The 24,753-nt window shown below is 42.6% G+C and overlaps 2 protein-coding genes across 3 annotated transcripts in view; one reads left to right on the forward strand and one right to left on the reverse strand.

Moving 5' to 3' along the window:
• vwf (von Willebrand factor) overlaps nt 1–24,753 on the forward strand; it is a 55,691-nt gene that overhangs the window by 28,629 nt on the left and 2,309 nt on the right. Inside the window, exon 53 of one of the 2 annotated variants that reach the window (XM_030365329.1) lies at nt 73–358. The exons of the other annotated variant lie outside the window; for it this stretch is intronic. Coding sequence (XP_030221189.1) covers nt 73–258 — 186 coding nt within the window. The 3' untranslated portion in view covers nt 259–358. Of the gene's footprint in view, nt 1–72; nt 359–24,753 lie in introns of those variants that run through there. 2 annotated transcript variants of the gene reach the window in all.
• On the reverse strand, nt 2,361–23,856 carry LOC115550389 (purine nucleoside phosphorylase). Its single transcript, XM_030365335.1, has 6 exons — nt 23,678–23,856; nt 7,781–7,944; nt 6,768–6,871; nt 5,442–5,617; nt 4,685–4,875; nt 2,361–3,275 (listed from the first exon to the last, which is right to left on the reverse strand). Exons 1-6 carry the CDS (start codon nt 23,836–23,838, stop codon nt 3,061–3,063), a joined length of 1,011 nt encoding a protein of 336 aa, XP_030221195.1. The 5' UTR covers nt 23,839–23,856; the 3' UTR covers nt 2,361–3,060.

A 24,753-nucleotide genomic window follows, 5' to 3' on the forward strand; every position in this document is an offset into this window, starting at 1 on the left:
ACTCAGACACACACAAAGACATCCGTTTGTACTGCAGTGTTCTTCAAGGGCGCTGCTGCTGTTGTGTTTCAGGGGAAGTGTCACAGCAGGACCTTGTACTCCCTTGAGGCGGCCGTGCTGCAGCAGGAGTGTGTGTGCTGCTCCCCCCAGAAGACCGAGGCGCTCAGCGTCCCCGTCCTCTGTGGCAACGGCACCCAGAGCCTCCACACAGTGCAGTCGGTGACCGAGTGCGACTGCGTGTCTAAACACTGCACCTAGACGGGATGAAACCCCAACAGAGAGATTTATTTGATTTCATCTGCATTTGTTATCCGTGTACCGAGTTTGTATCATGTAATAAACACCCAGTATAAACCTCTGTATTGTAGGCGTATCGTTGTTGTTTTTCAAGGATTTTTTTGCACACCTCTGGCAGTGACCCAGGAGGTGGAAGGGTTGACTGGCAACCGGAAGGTGGCTAGTTCAATCCCCGGCTCCTTCTAGCTGAGTGTTGAGGTTTCCCTGAGCAAGACACCTTACTGTAGATGCCTCAGACGAGCTGGATGTGGCCTTGCATGGCTGACACTGCTGTCCGTGTGTGATTGTGTATAAATTAGAGAATGTGAGGCAATAATGTAAAGCGCTTTGTGTGACCACTGGTAAGAAAGGTGCTGTATAAATGCACTCCATTTACCATCCACTGTAAACTAAATATAATCAGCCTTTAAGCATGTTTTATCTATCTAGGTTCTCACATGGGGGTAAAAAATATTGACTAATGATTCATGATGCCAGCAATAGCATTAAAAAAATATAATGGTTAGTCTTTCCAAACGTTTCTACTGTGCTACAATATACTTTCAACATATATTCACGCGTATCTGACACGGTGATATGCATCAACACGGAGTGAGATCTACGGCTGTCATTGAATGTAAACTGGGATTGAGTGGTTTCCACCTGAGACACAATCCACGTGTAGTGACCAAATAGTGAACCTGTGAGGGAGGGAGACAACGACTCAGAGGAACGGGAGGGTTGTGTGTATGCAGGGTGAATACCTGGGGGGAGAGAAGACTGTGCCTCCATGGTCCTGAAGAGAGCGTCGGCTCGTTGAGTGGGTTCATGTGGCAGCGAGGAGAATGGGGGTCTGTCCTTTTAAAGTACCCCTTTTTCGTTTTTTTTATCATTTTATTCGTGTGTATTTCCCTTCCGTACTGCAGCAAGAAAAGTGACACTTTTTTTTTTTTTTAGCAAACTAATTGAATCTATTTGATTCACATGGAGACAATATACTTAATTGTGTGCCCACCACACACACACACACACACACACACGCACACACACACACACACAAACACACACACACACACACACACACACACACACACACACACAGACACACACACACACACACACACACACACACACACACACACACACACACACACACACACACACACACACACACACACACCTACAGCAATTGCACACAATAATTTAACAAACATGAGGGTTCCTTTTTCACCCTTTTTTTATTGTTATATTTTCTACGTAAAATACATTTTGAAGATAGATTAGATAGAGAAAAAGAGATTCTCTTCTATTAGTGCGTCTTGTTCAATGCTTATATTACAACCCTTTTAATCAAACATTTTTCAGGATTCAGAATCTGTAATTTCCTCATAATCAAATAAGTAAATGTAAAACAAAGAGTAAAATAGCTTTTCCTGAGTGAGCATTATCTGTGTGGTACCGCTGTTATTTCTTCATGAGGATACCATTGGTGTAAACCTGAGGGAGGTAAAGCATTATCCTACATGTAAACGTATGTGATATGTGCTATTCAGTTAACGAGTGTCATCTATCTGTTGAGGGTTTGTGTGAGCATCCATCTTTAAGCCTGGTGCAAAGTGCCTGAGAGGTTACTTCCTCACCCTGGTGTCTAGGTCTCTTCAGTGCTCATACATTAGATGTCAGACAGAGAGGACCTGGCCGGTGAGCGCAACACCACACCTGGAGAGATTCAAAACTCCTCATCAGGTACGATGATTCTGGCTCCAATAACAGATTTTCAAACGTCAAATAACAAAATCCCTGCCGTAGCAGATTCATATAAGACTTCAGTCCATGCATTCTAAATTGTGTGATCGTGCCAGCTGTGCAGCTATTTTTAGGCACAATGAATGATCCATCAGATGGAGCTTCTGATAATCCTTTTGTGAAGATGTGAATGGCATCTTCACTGTTTTTGTTGTTTTAAAAGATTCACGTGCTCCTGTCTGACTGGTTAGCCGTGATAGTCCGCAGCTGTGGCTCATAGGCTAATTGAGCCACACCCATTCAGGTGCTCTTTAAGAGGGCCAGAGTTTTAGACTGGAGGGGCTGGAGTTGTGCAAGTGACTCAACAGTTGTGTTGTGTTTTAAGTAAAGAGATGCTTTTTAACAACAACAATGTGCGTGAAGAAAGCTCTTTTTCACACCTTTCAACAAGACAGTTTTTGGGGTGTCCCCTCATCTTCCTTCCCCATGGAAAACCCCTGAGGACTGGGAAGCCTCCACATCCAATACAGAAGCTGCTGCAACTCACCGGAGCTTATAAATCAGTGGACATTATTAAATAGAAACAGCTTCATAGGTCATTTATCCGAAAAGATAACTCTTAGATGAATATAACTTTGATAAATATATATATATATTTATATACATATTTTATATTAATAAATTCCCTGATTATTCTTTGATTATCTGTTAAAGTAACTACGTTTGTTTTCTGCTTCACTTGTTTGGACTGCTTATGAAAATATTTACTACAATTCTGACGGTGCTACATTATTAGTACATACCCCATTATTACACATTTACCCTACACTTAGTATTTTCCCAAGTAGAAGTGATTATCAAACCATAAAAACAACATCCTTGATAGCACCTGAACCAAAACTAAAACCTAAACTAACCAGTCTGCCGGCTGAATCCAAACTGGGGTCAAGGGTTAAGGTGCATTCACTCGACCCGGGGTCAACGTGAACATTAAGCATTCTAGCCTTTTCCCGCCGACTTGACCGCTGCGTCTCAAGATCACAGGTCCTCAGGGTCCACAGACATCTGGGCTAGGATTCCTCGGACAAGCCCTTGGAGGTCCTGGGCGCGATTGTTGTCGGCGACCAGCACCTCGGCGTGGTTGGCCTTCAGCGTGCGGTCGTCGGTCACCACCTTGTTGGTGATGAGCGAGAAGCCCAGGACACGCAGGCCACAGTGGCGGGCCACCACCACCTCCAGCGCTGTGCTCATTCCTATTGACACGCACACAACACATTTCAACATGAGGAATCACTCAACGACTTGGATAATAGACGTTAGGTACATAAACGTTGGTTTTCATTTATTTCGTTGTAATTTCTGGTTTGTGTTTTTTGGCTTTGTGTAAGGAATGTTAAGTTGACAAATCACACTGTGTTGAACACTATGGTGTACAGGCCATGTTTAGAAGCAACCTGCCTCTGTTGTTCTGTTATGTCCCACTAGATGGCGTTGAGCGTGACATACCTTCACGTAACACTTATTATAGTCTGCTCTTTAGATGTGTCAGGGCACAGGTAGTGGGCGACACTAGTGAAGATAAGTTGACTCCCCATGCCCTGCTACATACAGGAGCAGATACATAATTGTATAATAATTGTTAATGTTATAAGCAACACCTGTGTTGACATCAGCCTCTATTGTAATTACTATGCACATCAGAACTGCTGTACATCATTGATTTACTGCAGTGTAGACCACATCTAAGAGTGATGCCGTGATAGGAGATGTGTGTGTGTGTGTGTCGTGGGTTCTATGACACAGCCGAGTTGGAAACAAGACTTTCAAATTGAAACGATAAAATTGAAAGAGCAATTTGGCTTGTGTGTTCCACCAATCAAGGTACACAACCGTCTTGACCCAACGCTGTGCACCTACATCAGTCATGGTTCCTCTCATCCTACGACAGCACTTACCCCCAAGTAGGGGCTTAATAAGTTCCTCAGAATGCTATTCTAAGAGCTACGGTGGCTCAGCACCTGGTGGGCAGTCAAAACATTGTGTAGTCTCTCCAACAGTTCTTGGAAATAATGAAGGGTTCCTCCGGTCCAAAGGTACATTATGTTTACTGAGTTCAAATGCTTCCATTCTATTTTCTCTTGATAGTTGAAGTAGTTTAAAGAACTACAGGCAAGCGATAGGCAGCAGGCAGAGCCTTCCACTAAGTTCCACTAGGGTGGACAGTAAAAGCAATGGAGCACAGCATTTTATTATTCGCCTGAACTAGGAACCTTTGAAGGTAATATGTTAAGTTATATTAATATAAATTAAAGCTCTTTGAGAAGATCTGTTTCAAGTTGCCTACCTCACTCTGTATGAGCCATTGTGTCCGTCATTCACAGGCGTGTGATATTCAAAACGTTGTTTAGCTTCAAAATATATTGTCTGCTCTCTCACCCTGAGCTTTAATCGACAGCCGCTTTAAATTAGGAATGCTAAATAAAAACGTAAAAAATATATGATATTATATTGTAGCAATACTTCTAGTACTACGGTTTTAAAAACCACTGACTCGGGCCAGGTGAGATGCCTTAACCAGCTAACCTCCACCCACACTCCCCATCAGTGTTGTTCACGTACATCCCGACAGCCATTGACCTGCTGAGGACCAGCTGCCACTCACCCACTGCGTCGGCTCCCAGGGTCCGCAGAGCCCTCCCCTCGGCGATGCTCTCGTAGGTGGGTCCACTCACCATGCAGTAGACCCCCTGATGCACGGAAGCCCGGATGCCCTGCTTCTCCACCGTCTGCTGGGCCAAGGCCAGCAGGTCACAGTCGTAAGCGTCGGACGTACAAAGGAAGCGCTCACCAAACCTGGGGACAGAGAGACCGCCTGATGATTGAACCACGTCTCGTGATTGGCTAATGCTTTGGCCAATGATTTGAGTGCCGTCTTATTTCCCATATTGAATACTGTCTGGTGTATGCACTTGTGGCATGAGAGCTATGATGTACGCTTCACATATGGAAAGGTAAGCTCAACAGAAAGTAGTTAACCAATTTCTGCTAGACTGCTAGATCTATTTCCTAGGAAATACCCTGCAGAGTTAGAGAAGTTGGGGATGAGGGAGATGAGCTCTCAGCCACATAGACTGTATGGAGGAACTAATATATGCAGACAACCTGGACGCACCTATACACCGCCCGCATGAAAGAATTCAGGCGTTAGGACAGGACGTACACGCAGACATTATATTTTGTGAGAGATTGAATCACACGAACATCATAATTATAACATTGCAATCATATTACTTTTCAATATCAACGACTGCTATTCATTGAGAGACAATTCTGAATGTACTTTACTTCAAAATATGTCTTATTGGCGAGTATATGAAGTACGATGCATTCTAAACCACACTTCCCCTAGCCTGCAGCACCTGTCGTTGTTGGGGCCACACAGTGGGTTGTTCCCCACCAGGCCCGGCAGGTTTATGTGGTCCTTGATCAGCATGATGTCGCCCACGCTGAAGCTGCTGTTGAGGCCCCCGGCCGCGTTGGTCACCACCAGCGTCCTCACGCCCAGCAGGTAGAACACACGCACGGGGTACGTCACCTGGAGGCACGCACACACACAGGCAGGCACGCAGGCACACACACACACACACACACACACACACACACACACACACACACACACACACACACACACACACACACACACACACACACACACACACACACACACGGACGGACACACACACGGACGGACACACACACACACACACACACACACACACACACCTTATTCGAATGTTATTCGAATACTTCTCAGCGAATATCGAGTAGCATTTTTTGCCAGAAATGCACATCCCTAAAAGTAGCAACTTCGGGCACATCTGTCAAAATAAATGTTTTTTTACGATCTTTATTCATTCATTGCGCCGCGGCCGAACTGACGGGGATATTCTCTGATATTATGAATCTTAAAGACTGCGTCAGGTTCTCCGACCCTTCATTCTTTTTTCTGTGCTCTTACAGAATCAGCTTTTCTCCAGGGTGCCTTTTGCTTTCCAGAAATCGTTTTAACCTTAAGGTGCAAAGACATCTAAGACTTTCAGAATTTTCAAATTAAAGTTTTCTACAAGATCATCAGGTACTAGCCTTCATAGGCCTGGAAGATGAGCCTAAAGGCCGATTTAGGGTTGTTTTAGACGCAGAGACGTAGGCACGTAATTTACACAAGGGACTTGTTTTAGACAAGTTTTGATTTACGGTTCCTTTAAGGTTCCTTAAGGATTGCGCGTGTTGCAAGGGGATTCTCCGCCAGAACAGTAGGGGGAGCAACGAACAAATCTGTGGGCGTGGAAGTGGAAATCGCTGGCTTGTTTATATTTATAATTATCATAATTCGTTCTTGTGTTTTCTTCTTCTCCTTCTTCAAAATTCTTCATTCGCTTCTGTCACAGCCTTTTAAAAATGGCGCTATTATGCTGTAAAACCGGAAATGTGAGACTCCTGAAAGGATGTGGTTAGCTGGTCAATCACAGTCTTTGCGAGCTGCGTAGGGCCGTAGTGTTTTAGTCGCATAGTCAGGAATTTTGGCCGACGCACTTAAGCACGTAAGGGGGGATATTTTACCGCGCAAGGGGGGGTTATGTATCTTACGTGCTTACGCGTTACGTCTAAAACAGAGCATATATCGGCCTTAACTCACCTTTGATACGTCATAGCCTTCGTAGGTGTGGAAGATGAGCCTAACTCACCTGGTATACATCAAAGCCTTCGTAGGTGTGGAAGCGCCCCTGCATGCAGACACACTGGTGGCCCTCCAGCGTCCCAAACACCAGTTGTCCCTGATGGCCCTCCACTGGAAACACATTCACGAGCACACACAAAGGCACACACAGACACAAGCACCCATGCACAAACGAACACACACAGAAACAATAAACAAGATGCATTAGTGATGACACACACACACACGCTCACACACACACACACACACACACACACACACACACACACACACACACACACACACACACACACACACACACACACACACACACACACACACACACTGTTACGTGTGTGGTAGTTTTCCTGTGTCTCCCCTCTCGTTCTCTGTAGGTCTCACGCCATGGGCTGTTCCTCAACCATCGTCCAACCCCCTGTCCAATCTGGGAGCTGTCTGTTGGCCAATCAGTGTCATCAGGCCTTAACTTGCACCTGTTAGTCTCCATTGTAACACGCCATTGTCTGCCTGTTTGTTGGCTGTGTCATGCCGTTGCCTTTGTCTTTGAGATGCCATAGGGGTTTAGGTGAATAGGTAAGATACCCTTGGGTGTACACTACCCTCAAGTAGTTTTCCTCTGTTATCTCATCAGGTTAGAAGCGGGGCCACCCTCTGTATGTATTAGCTAGGTTGTATGTGTGCACTAGTAAGTTGTCACTTTATCTTGTTTTCTTTGATTTGGCTCCGCTTATAGTTCCCTATTCCCCTTGGCGGAAAATTCGCCAAATAAATACACTTATGTACTCGGTTTGCTGTCATGCTTTATTGTTCTCCCAGTCAGTCCAACAGCAACATGTATTATGGTTCCCCTACTCCCCCTCCCCCCCCGAGACGTAGCAAGCTGACATCCTGGAGCCGTAACACACACACACACACACACACACACACACACACACACACACACACACACACACACACACACACACACACACACACACACACACACACACACACACACACACACACACACAGAGCTCTCACCGGTGGTTTGGGGGAAGTTGGGGATGTCTCTGTAGGGGATGACGTCCCTGTTCTCCAGCTTCTCTGCCAGTCCGCCCAGCCCAGAGCCACAGATGATGGCCACTTTAGGACGCTGCTCTGTCTGGGAGAGCAACCATTTGGCCGTAGCCTCATAGTCCTCGTAACTGTGTGGAGGTAAGACAGTGAAAACAAGGAATAACTACTATGGTCACAATCTGGATATCCATTGATGAAAATAGTGATCAAAGAGATATATATATATATGTGTAGCCAGATTTAGGCTGGCGCCCCCTACCCCTTTGGATCGCACAGTAAATTTGACTACCAATGTTCATACACTCAGAAAAGCTGCAAAGCTTTGTCTTTGAGACTCTTTTATTTTAGATAGAAAATTAAACACACAAAAACGTATTACAAACCAAGTAACAAGCAATGAATCATAAATACAATATAAATAAGGTATGCACAAAATACTGCAGTCGTTAGAACTTTTAATAATTAAACACTTGCAAAACAAGTGACAATGAATCACTCACACAATAAGGTATGCACAAAATACTGCAAAGAAATGCATGATGTTTACTAAAGGCATTCATAAGCAAAATAATAGATATGAGTTAAGATTCCAATTATTGTAAATACAATTAAATGTAGCATGGTTTATCTCGTTTGGTTCTTACCAGAGATTAAAGAAGCACTCAAGTGAAGTGTAAAAAATATATATTATATGAAAGACATGGGAAATGTAAGATATGCAAACCACAAACTATCATCCAAAATCAGCTTGAAAATAAACACTGCTCCAACAATGGTTACTACAATACATTGGATAATTTAAGGATAATTTACTGTGTGTGGGTTACAAACTTATGGACCTATGTACATAGCTGACATGTTTGGATTTTCATTGACACGTGGGGGTTTGGATTGAGCAGCGGACCAGCTAGGTTAAGAGCTGCCTTTCCTTTTCTTTTTTTAAAACAAACACCGCATTACTAGTTAAGTTGTTTACACGTTGCTTGTCAACGCGCTACCCCCTGACAACTGTTGGCGGACTATTTGTATTTACTAAATAATAAAACCTGGGGGGTTATTACCATTACTAGTAAGGTAGTAAGTAACATAAACATTGAAGTTAAAGTTAGATGAATACAGTATGCAAAAATAATAAAATAAAATATTTTTGGCTTCCCTTCGGATGGATGGGCCCTTAGCATTCGCCCATGCTGCCTAAGCCCGGGCCTGTATATAGCCTCCAGCATCAAATGAAAGGCCTTTGTGGATATGGGATGGGTTTGTCCCATATGTGCATGCCTGTGATTTTGAAGGTTTCACTTTAATTTGTGACACAGTTCAGTTGTGAGTTCTAGGGCTTATCCAGCACACCATTGATTGTAATTTAGATAATAATATTAATATCTAAAAAATGATGTTGCAATTGTATTCTTATTTATATTTCCCTTACTGTTAATATTGTCAATCAAATATGTTAACCTGGAATTATTTGAAATAACAAATGAGGGTTTTGTATACAACATGTCGGTTTTACCTTTTTGTCAATGTACTTAAATGCAGGCCTGAAGCAATTGGCAGCAAGCCAATAGCACATGGTTCTTTAGGAGCCCTTGTTTTAACTCATATGGCACGCATATGGCAATTACAGTCCACACACGCACATGCACGCACATATACATACACAAGCACGTGTATGTAAAAAGTAATTTATAATCACAATGAGACGAGTGAGGATGATCAAAACTCAAATAAAATGTGGATAAGACTGGATAGATGATAGGAAACACAGGCTAGTATTTTTTGCAGTAAAACATATTTTTCATTTGAAGATGAACGTTCAATCATGAGGCAGGATGCAAACCTGCTTGTCAGGTTCAAGTCCTCCAACCACTTTCTGCTAATTAGGAGTCAAGAAAATAATAGACGATCAAGGGACCCATCTGCATTGCATTGGTTGGTGTGGATGGATAGAGCCGCGCCTCCTAAATACAAAAGAGTGCAGGGAACTCGGCGTGCAGGAAAATCGGCGTCTCTTTAAACCGAGACCACATTATCGAGTGGGTTGATTGACAATGTACCCTAATGGGATATAGAGTTATAGTGTAGGCTAAAGCAAAAATATTAGGCTACACTATTAACATTTAAGTATTGCTCAGTGGACAGTGCAATCATTGCACAGTTCTTATGGCCTATTGTTATGTTAACAAGCAAACACGAATATGAATCAAAGCAGTGCATTATGCATCGAATAATAAATAAGCGTCTTAGAGTACCATATTAAGTGCTATATAAATTTCATTTATTATTATTATTATTATTATTATAATATCATGGTCTTCTATTAGGCTATCAGGGATGGCCATGATTAATCGACGGTCAACTAATTGATAAGGATTTCCTCTATGACGTAAATTTTTCATCAATAAACTAATGCTAAAAAATATCTTCACACAGTGTGTCTTTTTACAATTACCATTCGTAGTTTTGGACACTTCTGATCCGATTAGATTTCAAATCGGAATAGATCTATTCTACTGTAGGCCTATATGGCATTTACAAAAGTGGTAAAAAATGTCTCGCGCATTCTTGTGTATTCCGAATGAGGCGTATATATATATATGATCCTGATTGAGCTGTTCTTCCACTTCTAATCGGACCAGAAGTTTCCATGTAAACGCGGGAGAATTAACGATCAATTTTCATTGCATTTTGAATATCACATTTAAATAGTTTTATTTATTTTCTTGTAAACAAATGTTAATGATTAATCGAACATTTAGGCCTATCGTTAATTCTCCCGACGATCGACTAATACAATTCAATCGAATGCCCATCTAGAACTGCGCCTATTAGGACGAGTTCTGCACCGATTAGTCGGGTCCTTATGCTGTGAACATGATTGGAGCTCAGCGTTTAAGTGGACACTTGGGCAGCCTTGACAAAACATGTAAGCAGGAAAAGGTTATTCCTCTCCATCCAGCCCATTGCTATTGGCTACCATTTGCATCTCACCTGTACCGATGGGACGCAGGTGCCGTGGTTGCCATGTCCGATGATCAATGTGATCATTTTACGGATGCGACGAGTAGTAAAATCGAGTGGGCTGGGATTACAGACAGGGGGCGGAGTCGTCCCTTGGAAACGCTCGCGCGGACCATATCATGCGGAACAGAATGAGCAACAGAATGAGCACACACACAGGCACGCACGCACACAAAATCACACACACACACACACACACACACACACACACACACACACACACACACACACACACACACACACACACACGCACACGCACGCACGCACACACACACACACACACACACACACACACACACACACACACACACACACACACACACACACACACACACACACACACACACACACACACACATTATACACTTATTGAGCAAGGTACGTTTTATTACTCTGTTTTCTGGGAATAATTGACGCAAGCAGAAACCAGAAAACAAGCCGTTTTTTCGTTTTTTCGTTTTGACAAGAAAACGAAAATCAAAATTTCAGTTCGTTTATTAGTTTTTTGATTCTTACTGAGCGAAACGAATATACCACTCAATATCTGGTTTCCGCCGGTGGGCGGGTCCTCTTATTGGCTAGCGTGCTTCGTTGCCCTGTGCTCTTCATAATAAAAGTTCTTCCGTTTGATAATGTCGACAAAAAAAATACTGTATTATAGACACGGAGGACCACACCACCCACAGTCAAGACTGACACGGCTTCAAATAACAATAATGGTATTCATAATCATTTGAAAATTAGAACTTATGAAGTTATGATGTCTTCAGTGCAGTTGATGTTTAGCCACAGTTAATACATGCAGAGTAGACCTGAGGGCTTTACTACGACATCATTGTCCGGCTCGGAACTATGCGCTCTGTACGCGTTCACATCAGAGGAGCTGCGTTCGCGGGCTGCTGATTTCCTCACAGCCTGAGAGCTATGAGGAATACAAGTGATTACAACACATTTCTAGCTGAACATTGCGCAGGGCTCTCCGTTATGAAGGTATTATTGTAGCAAAAGTCTTTAGCACCTGTAACTGCAGAATTTGAATGCGTACACTAAAGTCACAGTAAATTTGAAGTCGTATATATTTATTTTGCATGTGTACTCTAAAGTCACAAATGTGTAACAGTACATTTGTAGTCGTAAAAAATATATATATATTTTTATACCATTGTAAACACAAAATAGGGTCTACGAGTACTCTAATCTGTGTTACAGGTGCACAAATCCTTTTGCTACAATTATTGCAGCGCAGTTGGTGCAAAACACATTCGCACCCCCGTGTTTCATAATCTGAGAACATGCCCAAAAGGTGTGCATTCGTAAACCCAAATTTGAACAAATGCATCAGAAGTTGCACATCTGTGAACGCTATGTTAATTCAGCATTTTAATGAGCGAGCACAAAACCATTTTACAACTGCTCGAACCTGCAAGTCTCAGCTGTGGGGTTTTTTGCAGGTTGTTTTGCAACACGCCTAGGTGGTAAATGTGTAGCAAAAGTATTCGTATCCGAAGATGACAGAGCGTCCGTGAGCGGGACAAAATAGTCCCGCCCATAATTTCCTAATCCAATGAAAATCGCCGGCAGGGATGCATTTCTCAAATTACAGTGACGGCTGGTGGTGATTTTGGGTGGGTGGGCTAAAGAATGCATTACATTTATCAATACTTCACAGGGCTCCAGACGCCATGAGGTCACCTTTATATCTCTGTTCATAACTTTCATATAATGTGAATGATTTTTAAACAGGATTAAGGTGTAGAGAAAGGCATGTCTTTATTTGAAGCACAATTATAAATAAAAAGAAAAATAAGGTGTTTAAAGTGCTTCACTGAGCTGAAATTGAACATTTCGAACTAAACCATTAAGCAAAATAAAACTTTTTTTGTGCTTAAAGTATTACACAATTAAAATGTTGACTGGTCTCCCTTTGCGCAAAATGCGGCTGTAGACGATCACACACTCTTTGGTAGAGGCGTCTGTGTCGCCGTCAATCATGAAGGACATGTAGGCCTATGTGGCGTTTCCGACGTCCGCAGCTGTCTTTTGCTTTAAGGTGTCGCCCATTAGGCCTACTGCAATGAATTGTGCACATTCCATCTCATTGCTATACGTCGGGTTGATGTTTAATCCATTTCTCTTCATGAGAATAATTTCGGATTTAAATTGAGAATGGCAACTCCTCTTTGGCAATGTTGTATGCAACATTAAATGAGATCATTTCCGATTCCTTAGAGAACCTTATTGTTACTGCCTGTCGCTGAAATGCAGCTTGGAGAGGGGCCACTTTCTCTACACACTTGTCACGTCATGTTGGGTTATTTAGACAGCTTTTTAAATGTTTCGATACGAAACGTAGTTGACCCGCTTACAAATGCACTATTACCGGCCATATTCTGACCGCACTCCTGACAGTAAATCTGTACATCGTTTGGTTGATGTGTCCCCAATCTTTTCACTTCCAATTTTTCCTCCAAAGACCACTTCATCCATTTTCATGCTAACGCCCGCCATACTGCACTTGCGCTACTGTGCTGTGATTAGTCGAAGGTCACTGTACTGTAGCTACTGTGCTAGCTGGTCCAAGGTCAGCCTTTGGGCTAAACTAATTTAGCCCAAATGGGAAGCATATGAAGGGGGCGTGTCAGGGCACCTGTCAATCAACGTCAATGGAAGCTCACGCTACTGCGCTTGGGCTGAATACATTTAGCCCATTCACAGGAAAAAAAACGAAGATATATATATCCTGGGTTTTTCTGTCACTTTTTGGTGCTGTTGCTCCTTTAGGTTCTACCAAAATTTAAAACAATATGTTCTAAGTTTTTAATAATATATTTTTTATTTTCACTGTAAGAGGGCTTAGCCCTGTTAGCCAATTTATACCAGCCGTCCCTGACTGGGACCCATCGCGTGCCAGCCATGGAGCTATAAAGATCGCAGCATTCTCAGCGCGGGTACCGTCCTTGAAGTGAAGAGGGCGTCCTACTGAACGGAGGTGGGTATCCTACATTGTGTAAAATGAAACGACTTAGTGCAAGTGAATTCTCCCCAAAGTAATGCATTAACATTTCTGAATTTATGTTTTGGCGACCATTAAAATACATTCAAGGACATTTGCGGCATGTTAATGAAATACTTTGGGGGGAATTCACTTGAACTAAGTCATTTCATTTAACATAATGTAGGATACCCATCTCCGTTCAGTAGGACGCCCTCTTCACTTCTCCAGAAAGAAACGTATCCCGCGCTGAGTATGCTGCGATCTTTATAGCTCCCTGGCTGGCACGCGGTGGGTCCCAGTGTAATTTGAGAAATGCATCCCTGCCGGCGATTTTCATTGGATTAGGAAATTATGGGCGGGACTATTTTGTACGAATACTTTTGCTACACATTTACCACCTAGGCGTGTTGCAAAACAACCTGCAAAAAACCCCACAGCTGAGACTTGCAGGAGCAGATTCGAGCAGTTGTAAAATGGTTTTGTGCTCACTCATTAAAATGCTGAATTAACATAGCGTTCACAGATGTGCAACTTCTGATGCATTTGTTCAAATTTGGGTTTACGAATGCACACCTTTTGGGCATGTTCTCAGATTATGAAACACGGGTGTGCGAATGTGTTTTGCACCAACTGCGCTGCAATAATTGTAGCAAAAGGATTTGTGCACCTGTAACACAGATTAGCGTACTCGTAGACCCTATTTTGTGTTTACAATGGTATAAAAAATATATTTATTTTTTTTACGACTACAAATGTACTGTTACACATTTGTGACTTTAGAGTACACATGTAAAATAAATATATACGACTTCAAATTTACTGTGACTTTAGTGTACGCATTCAAATTCTGCAGTTACAGGTGCTAAAGACTTTTGCTACAATAATACCTTCATACTCCGTGAGACACACGCAATTCAACCCATCCACACGCTCACACGCCACACTTCGTATTTCTCACGCAGAGAAATTACCAGGATAGCGTCCACCAATTTGGGCCGCTATTTAACAGTGGAAGGGTAGGAATCAAATGCGTCCGGGTGAAATTTCAAAATCGTCCGGGATTTTATTAAAGCCTCAATACATGTTCACATTTAATTTGCGTTGCGTTCCTCTGGGTCTGTCACAAACTAGTTGGGCTATGCCCTCCCCTACTCAGTTCTGTTCGCTTTGCATTGGTGGAAGTGAGTAGGGGGAGTGGTTAAGTAAAGCCTTCAGATTGGACGGTTTGACTTTAGAGTTACCGTCATGTTTTGTGTTTTTTTTTTTTACCATTATTGTTTTATAGGGACAAACATTAACACATTTCTCCTGCAGGGGATTGATAAAGTTCTATCTATGTAACAGAAGGAAACACTTACTCATACTCCATCAAATATTCATACTCATACTTTGCACACTTTACCACAGCATTGGCCTACTGAATGCCACAGATATATTTTTAAGCATTGGACTGAATGCCACATAAATATAATATATGTTTTGCACGTTTGCAACGTTTAAAAGTTCAGGGAAAAGTCAATCCAGTCTCACCAATATGCGTACAGATCGCACGGTTTGACACTTTCAAAATGCGTGCAGTACATACGCCAAATGACCATTTTGCGTGCATATGATACGCAAAACCCAGCATTAACTACTGTGGAGGGCGGATGCGTCCATTTCGCGTGCATATGATACGCAAAAACCCAGCATTAACTGAATGGGAAATGCAATATTTTAGGACAGATTCACCATTAAACGTGTTTCTAATGACATTTCTAGCGAGAAATGTACTTTTTCTTTGAATAATCTTCAGTCAGTGAATGTGTATGATCTTTATTAATCTTTATTATCTGAATGGGAAATGCAATATTTTAGGACCGATTCACCGTTAAACGTGTTTCTAATAACATTTCTAGCGAGAAATATACTTTTTAATTGCATAATCTTCAGTCAGTGATTGTGTCTGATCTTTTGTTTTATAGTTATAAGGAAGATTTTATCGGCTCGGTCGCATGTTTCAACGACGTCAGGTTGCTAGGGACGCTGCTTTCGCTAAACCAGCAGCTCACGTGTTTCCTGCGTTTGTGTTATTAAACCGTTACTTTATGTAACTTTTAATGATATTGCCATAACCACAGGCGAGGTAGTGAGCGAAGTAAGCTTGATAGCAGGTTTATTGGATTCCACAATCGGACAGGCAGGCACAGCTCCACCGGAAAACTACAACAACCAAAACTCCCGCCCGGAAGGAAACCCCCGGAACCCCCTCTCAGAAGGCCCGCCCCTTCCTCCCGAACCCTAGAATCAGTTAGAATCACGTTTTTCTGAGAGCCAGCCCAGTCGCCAAAAGCATATGTTGACAGTGTACGTTTTAGTGAACACTGGATTACGTCGCATTTCAACATAAAATAGCGTGTTAAGCACACACGCACACACGCACACACACACACACACACACACACACACACACACACACACACACACACACACACACACACACACACACACACACACACACACACACACACACACACAATGCATTTCGCTGCTAAAACAACAACTTGGGCTGCTTCTGGGTGGATTTTGAACGGGATGTGGGCAGGACGTCATGCCCACATCCCGTTCAAAATGTTGAACGATGTTGATTTAACGAGGCAGGGTTATTTGAAAGAATTTATTAAATAAATATTTGCGAGAGGTCATTCCATCTCCTGAGTTTGCTTCCTAATTATGTCTAGTGTACACCCCTACTGTCCACAAGTACCACCCCCCCCCCCCCTTCCCCATATGGATTTGGATCATTGTTGCCACGTCCCAGTGGTGGTGGTATCATATATATGAAAGAGGGCATTAAATTATGATCAATTAGGAGGCCAAATCCCTATAGGAAGTGATGCAATAGGTGACAACATTTAAGCAAGCTGTACCTTGGCGTCTCTTATATATCAAAGGGGGTCTCAAAGGACGCATAGACGCTTTAACCTGTGGCTCCAGCCATACAGGAAATGACTCAGCAAGTGCTCCATCTCGTTGCACCTCAACCAGCGGCTCGCTCGCTCGCTGAAGTTCTTCCCAGACCTACACCCTAGCCATCCAACATGCATATCTGAGAATCAGGCCTCTCTTTAACAATAACAAAAAGTTATGAGAGAAATACACATTAACTTTTTGTTATCTCATAAGCGGCGTGGTGCCGGCTCCTTTTGACCTTTTGACCCCAGACTTCAAAAACGTGGCCACAGGCCAGCTGTGTATACACACCTTAAGCCACAAATGTACAGCTCCATCAAACAAAAAATGGGGACTAGAAACTAACCTCTGTCTTATGTACATTTACTGTACTGTTGGAGGTCACGCCCCTTCTCCGGCCTTTTCGAGATAGCTAGAGATGCTAGCTATTGTTGATATCCCGGGGCCCCGAGAACGACATATCCAAGATTTGGAGTTCTAGCCCTTAGAGAAAAAAAGTTTTCCCAAATGGACTGTCATTTGGACAAAGCCCCTCAGAAGTGTTGCTTGCAAGAATGGTTCAGAATGTGGTGGAAAAACAGTTTTTGAGATAAGAAGGTCCTACCCCCCTGAAATTTGAATACCTTATACTAGGGCCTACCTGGGACCCCCACCCCGAAACTTCGCCCGGTCGGACCCCGAGTGCAGGAAGGGGGGGCCTGCCCTCGGGGTCCGACCGAGGGCAGGACTTTCATAAACTTCGCTCGGTGAATGTGAAGGATGTTTGGTTGGATAGTTATGACGAAGAATCATAATGTGAATGGGAATATTCTATAAATGTCTTGATATCATCTTTCTTCTCAACACTTCTGCTGCAGCCGCTTAAAGTCTCACTGCGAGAACCTTAAAATATGAATCAATCCATTACAAGTATGAAAATATCTTCCCGGTGGCGTAACGGGGCAAACAAGGTGTCCTTTGACATCTAAGTTTCGAGGCGATTGCAACAGTGCCACACATAATCATATTTGAATATGTTTCAGGGCAGTAATTAGCTGTCGATTTTGGAGGCCTTTATCAATAATGACCAGCTATAGATTTGCTTCCCGATGGGGATTTTTGACAAATTACATGTTATTTAGCATCTACACGTTAAGCTGAGTCCAATGAGATCAAGCTCGCCCTCTTGCCACACCGAGATCATGCCCCAGACCATAGGTGTACCATGTCAAATACATGTTACCATTTGCTAGAGTGTCATGCTTGGTGTCATTGGACTCAGCTCAACGTGTAGATGCTAAATAACATGTAATTGTTCACATATTTCTATCGGGAAGCAAATCAATAGCTGCTCATTATTGAATAAGGCCTCCAATTTCGACAGCTAATTACTACCATTAAACATGTTCGAATATGCTCATGTGTGGCACCGTTGCAATCGCCTGGAAGCGTAGATGCTGACGGACACCTTGTTCGCCCTCTTCCGCCACCGGGAAGATATTTACATACTTCTGATTGACTAATGAATTGATTCAGCTATTCCCCCAGAAGTCTGGGGTCAAAAGGTCAAAAGGAGCCGGCACCACGCGCTTATGAGATAACAAAAAGTTAATGTGTATTCCTCTTATAATTTTTTGTTATTGTTAAAGAGAGGCCTGATTCTCAGATATGCATGTTGGATAGGGTGTAGGTCTGGGAAGAACTTCAGCGAGCGAGCGAGCCGCTGGGTGAGGTGCAACGAGATGGAGCACTTGCTGAGTCATTTCCTGTATGGCTGGAGCCACAGGTTAAAGCGTCTATGCGTCCTTTGAGACCCCCTTTGATATATAAGAGACGCCAAGGTACAGCTTGCTTAAATTCGGGAGGAGGGGGCGGGCCTTCTGAGAGGGGGTTCCGGGGGTTTCCTTCCGGGCGGGAGTTTTGGTTGTTGTAGTTTTCCGGTGGAGTTGTGCCTGCCTGTCCGATTGCGGAATCCAATAAACCTGCTATCAAGCTTACTTCGCTCACTACCTCGCCTGTGGTTATGACAATATCATTAAAAGTTACATAAAGTAACGGTTTAATAACACAAACGCAGAAAACACGTGAGCTGCTGGTTTAGCGAAAGCAGCGTCCCTAGCAACCTGACGTTGTTGAAACATACGAGCGAGCCGATAAAATCTTCCTTATAACTATAAAACTAAAGATCAGACACAATCACTGACTGAAGATTATGCAAGTAAAAAGTATATTTCTCGCTAGAAATGTTATTAGAAACACGTTTAACCGTGAATCGGTCCTAAAATATTGCATTTCCCATTCAGATAATAAAGATTAATAAAGATCATACACATTCACTGACTGAAGATTATTCAAGGAAAAAGTACATTTCTCGCTAGAAATGTCATTAGAAACACGTTTAATGGTGTCTGTTTTAGGAATCTGTCCTAAAATATTGCATTTCCCATTCAGTTAATGCTGGGTTTTGCGTATAATATGCACGCGAAATGGACGCATCCGCCCTCCACAGTAGTTAATGCTGGGTTTTGCGTATCATATGCACGCAAAATGGTCATTTGGCGTATGTAGGCCTACTGCACGCATTTTGAAAGTGTCAAACCGTGCGATCTTTACGCATATTGGTGAGACTGTGCGCATCTGTTGACCTTTATCCATTTACAGAAAAAAACAAAAGCAAAGGTTTTTGCAGCAGTAGCACACTTTTACTTAAACAGAGTGGGATAGGAATCAGGTTAACAAAACATCTAAGAACATCTAAGCTGTCTAACACATTACCAACGCAACATTGAAACATCGTAAAACATCACAAAAAAAAACAGCTGGAATACAAAGAGTTTGCTTTGTATTCCAGCTGGCCTGTTATGAGCAAATTTATATACTCTACTATACATCCATTCCAAAACATGTTCCAAGTAGGCTATAGGACAACGCATAATGCATCCTGGAAAGAGTGAAGCTTGCCTGCTCACACGTTAAAATGACTGTCACAACTGCCATGAGCAAAGAGGAAAACCATTTGTAGGCCTACATAGTGTAGGCTACAGTAGCCTATTCGATATTGAATGAAGTAGGTTACTCTACACTCCCTGTCACTTTACAGAGGAGACAATATGAGTTGCTTGTACAGCACCTTAAAAAACTCACTGTAGCGTATATTCATAGGCACACCCAGCCTCACTTTCAATATAACACGCACTCGCATTCTGTAAACACCATCAGTAAATAATAATATGAAAACATTATAAAATATCTTTCAACAAGAAAAAATAATTTGTTTACTGTAAATGGATAAAGGTCAACAAATGCGCCATTTTCAGCTGTCAGAAATGTGTTGTGATCACTTGTATTCCTCATAGCTCTCCGGCTGTGAGGAAATCAGCAGCCCGCGATCGCAGCTCCTTTGATGTGAACGCGCACAGAGCGCAGAGTTCAGAGCCGGACAATGATGTCGTAGTAAAGCCCTCAGGTCTACTCTGCATGTATTAACTGTGGCTAAACATCAACTGCACTGAAGTCATCATAACTTCAGAAGTTCTAATTTTCAAATGATTATGAATGCTATTATTGTTATTTGAAGCCGTGTCAGTCTTGACTGTGGGTGGTTTGGTCCTCTGTGTCTGCTAGTGTCTATAATACAGCAATATTTTTGTCGACATTATCAAACGGAAGAACTTTAATTTTGAAGAGCACAGGGCAACGAAGCACACTAGCCAATAAGAGGACCCGCCCACCGGCGGAAACCAGATATTGAGTGGTAAATTCGTTTTGTTAAGAATAACCAAAAAACGAATAAACAAACTTAAATTTTGATTTTCGTTTTTTTGGACAAAACGAAAAAACGGCTGGTTTTTGGTTTCTGCTTATGTCAATTATTCCCAGAAAACAGAGTAATAAAACGTACCTTGCTCCTTATTGTACAAGTACACAAGAATAACATTCTTAGGCTTGCTTCCTCAGCAACACTACATGATAATAAGTGAATCAGATGGTAAATCGTTAAAATATGTAAAATGAGTGAGTACAGAAGCATGCATGCGCGTGAACACACAGAGAGCCTATTTAGAACGGTTCCTCCCTTGTCCAAAAATGAATTAGGAGTACGATGAGTTAAGTTAATTTCAACATTCAAATGCAATTACAAACGTAAATATAGCTGCATGCAGCAATGTGGGTGTCAGGCATAATGGGACTCGATAAGCTAATTCTGCCGGACGGACGTAATCGGCTGGGTGGCTACATGACGACCGTCTCGGTAATCGGTAAACTAACTGCCAGACGGACGTAATCGGCTGGTTGTCTACATGACGACCTTCTTGGTAATCGGTAAACTAATTCGGCCGGACGGAGGTAATCGGCTAGCTGGCTACATTATGACCGTCTCGGTAATCGGTAATAATGACGGCAGGTGGGATGAAGTACAGCATTATGCGAGTATGAGTAAATGTAGACAAAATGTAAAAATGACCCTACATAGTGGTAAGGGCGCATGACGAACATCTCGGTAATCGGTAAACTAATTCTGCCGGACGGACGTAATCGGCTGGGTAGCTACATGACGACCGTCTCGGTCATCGGTAAAGTAATTCTGCTGGACGGACGTAATCAGCTGGGTGGCTGCATGACGACCGTCTCGGTAATCGGTAAACTAATTCTGCCTGACGGACGTAATTGGCTGGGTGGCTACATGGCGACCGTATCGGTAATCGGGCTGACGTAATCTGCTAGGTGGCTACATGACGACCGTATCGGTAATCGGACGGACGTAATCGGCTAGGTGGCTTCAGGACGACCGTCTCGGTATTCGGTAATAACGACGGCTGGTGGAATGGGTGGCTACATGATGACCGTCTCGCTAATCGGTAATAACGGCTGGTGGAATGAACCACAGCATTATGCGAGCACCCGGCAATGTTTACCAAATGGAAAAATGACCCTACCTAGACGTAAGGGCGCATTATCGTCTGCCCGACAGAACAAATGACACAAATACATAGGGGTATTCGGAACAATATCCCTAACAGAGACACAATGTTAACAAGCATCCGTTCTGGAGGTGGTTCATGAAGCATCTAATCCAGTACGAATTGCAGTTTATATTGTAAATGGGCGGAATGGTAAATAAAGTCATTGTTGGTTGACGTCCCCCTGAGGTCCAAGGTCACCAAATTGTTTGGCTGTCCCCAGAATGATGTCATGAGTCTATGTAGCAAGTTTGGCTATGATATGTTAAAGAGTTGCTGAGAACAGGCTTACTTCCTGTTAGGCGGCAAGTTTGATTGGCTGTCACGGCCAAATGGTTTTGAATTAGAAAATGCTGTTAGGCACGTTTGTTCGGCTTGGTCTGAAGATCACATCTGGCAAGTTTCATGATGATTGGACATAATCTAGCAAGTTTCGCTATGATATGTTAAAGAGTTGCTGAGAACAGGCTTACTTCCTATTTGATTGGCTGTCACGGCTAAATGGTTTTGAATTAGAAAATGCTGTTTGGCAGATTTGTGCAGCTTGGTCTGAAGATCATATAGGGCAAGTTTCATGATGATTGGACATAATTTGTGGCCTGTGGATATGTAATATTGATATTGACAACTTTCAACATGGCGGCCAGGCTTTGCCGTAAGGTTTGATTGGCTGTCAAGGCCAAACGGTTTAGAATTTGAAAAAGCTTTTTAGCAAGTTTGTTCGGCTTGTTCTGAAGATCATATAGGGCAAGGTTCATAATGATTGGACATAATCTGTGGCCTGTGGATATGTAATATTGATTTTGAGAACTTTCAACATGGCGGCCAATTTCTGATGTTGCCATGGGAAATATTTTATTAATTCGACATTGAAAATAAGTTTGAAATATAATTATGTAACGAGAGTGGAGTTAGAACACGTCTTTGTTAATTATAGCGCCTCCTAGGGGTCAGAGCTCACCAGATTCATTGAGTGTCACCATAATGAGGTCATGGGTCTATGTACCAAGTTTGGTTATGATATGTCAAAGGCATGCTGAGAAATCAGCTTACGTCCTGTTTGGCGGCTTTGCCGACAAATTAGATTGGCTGTAGTGGCCAAACGGTTTTGAATTTGAACAATATTTCATTGTTTTATATCAAGCATGGCCTGAAGATCATGTGTGCCACGTTTCGAGATGATTGGAACAAAATGTGTGATAGGATAGCATTTTGAAGGTTTTGTACATAAACCAAGATGGTGGAAACTCCATCATGGCCGCAAAATGACGTCATAGGGTGCATTGAACTCGGCTTGGTTCAAGGATTCCAATGATACCTTGTTTGTGAATATTAGATGAATGGGTAGAAAGTTATAAACATGAATGCATTATGCATTATATGCATTACAATAAAACATTCATCGTTGTAATATTCATTATTTTCAGGCACATAGCTTAAAAAAGTGGAATGGTTTGAACATTGTATAAAATGGAACACACAGGGTCCAAGTACGACACACTCTGGTGAGCACAAGAATTGAAAAGGTCCAACCGAGATCTGTTGTCCCACATGATGAGTGAACAAAAGCAGTGAGGAACAGGTGTTTGCTATGGTAAAGAGATTCATACGTTTATCAATAAAAACTGAACAAACATGTTATTTATTGCAGACTACATTAGGCTAATGAGCTTCAATAGCCCTCGTATAGGTACTAGCCTTCCTAGGTGTGGGAGATGAGCCTAACTCACCTTGTAAACCTCATAGCCTTCGTAGGCGTGGAAGATGAGCCTTGTATAATTGTAGATGTATAATTACCTGCATATCTGCATACCTAACCCGGGCGCTGCACTGCGGCTGCCCACTGCTTCAGGTGTGCCGGTGTGCATGTGTTCACCGGCTCCCGGATGGGTCACAAACAGAGTAAGAATTTCACCCAAAAAGGGACAATAAAGGAGAACTTAACTTACTCACCTGGTGTACATCAAAGCCTTCGTGTGGAAGGTGTGGAAGCGCCCCTGCATGCAGACACACTGGTGGCCCTCCAATGTCCCGAACACCAGTTGTCCCTGATGGCCCTCTACTGGAAACACACACATGCACACACACAAAGGCACACACACACAAGCACCCATGCACACACGAACACGAACACGCACACACACGCACGCACACACACACACACACACACACACACACACACACACACACACACACACACACACACACACACACACACACACACACACACACACACACACACACACACACAAAGAGCTCTCACCGGTGGTTTGGGGGAAGTTGGGGATGTCTCTGTAGGGGATGACGACCCTGTTCTCCAGCTGCTCTGCCAGTCCGCCCAGCCCAGAGCCACAGATGATGGCCACTTTAGGACGCTGCTCTGTCTGGGAGCGCAACCAGTCATAGTCCTCGTAACTGTGTGGAGGTAAGACACGGAAAACCAGGAATACCTAATATGGTCACACTCTGGATATACATTGATGAAAATATTGATCATATTTATAGCATCCAGCATCAAATGAAAGGCCTTTGTGGATATGGGATGGGTTTGTCCTAGTGTCAATGTCTGTGATTTTAAGGTTTCGCTTTAATTTGTGACACAGTTCAATTGTGAGTTCTAGGGCTAATCTGGCACACCATTGATTGTAATTTAGATAATAATATTAATATCTAAAAAATGATATTGCAATTGTGTTCTAATTTATATTCCCTTACTGTTAATATTGTCAATCAAATATGTTAACCTGGAAATATTTGAAATAACAAATGAGGGTTTTGTATACAAAGTATATATAATGTCGGTTTTACATGTAATGTCGGTTTTTTTATATGTATTGTCGGCAGTGTTGTATAGTAGCGAAGTAGAAATACTTCGTTACTGTACTTAAGTAGTTTTTTTGGATATTTGTACTTTACTTTACTACTTATATTTCTCTGTACTTTTACTTCGCTACATTTTGCGAAGAAAACGGATACTTTTACTCCGCTACATTTCCCTTGAAAACTTCGTTACTCGTTACAAAATCAAC

Source organism: Gadus morhua, chromosome 9 (assembly GCF_902167405.1).
Source record: "Gadus morhua chromosome 9, gadMor3.0, whole genome shotgun sequence".
Classification (NCBI taxonomy): Eukaryota; Metazoa; Chordata; class Actinopteri; order Gadiformes; family Gadidae; genus Gadus; species Gadus morhua.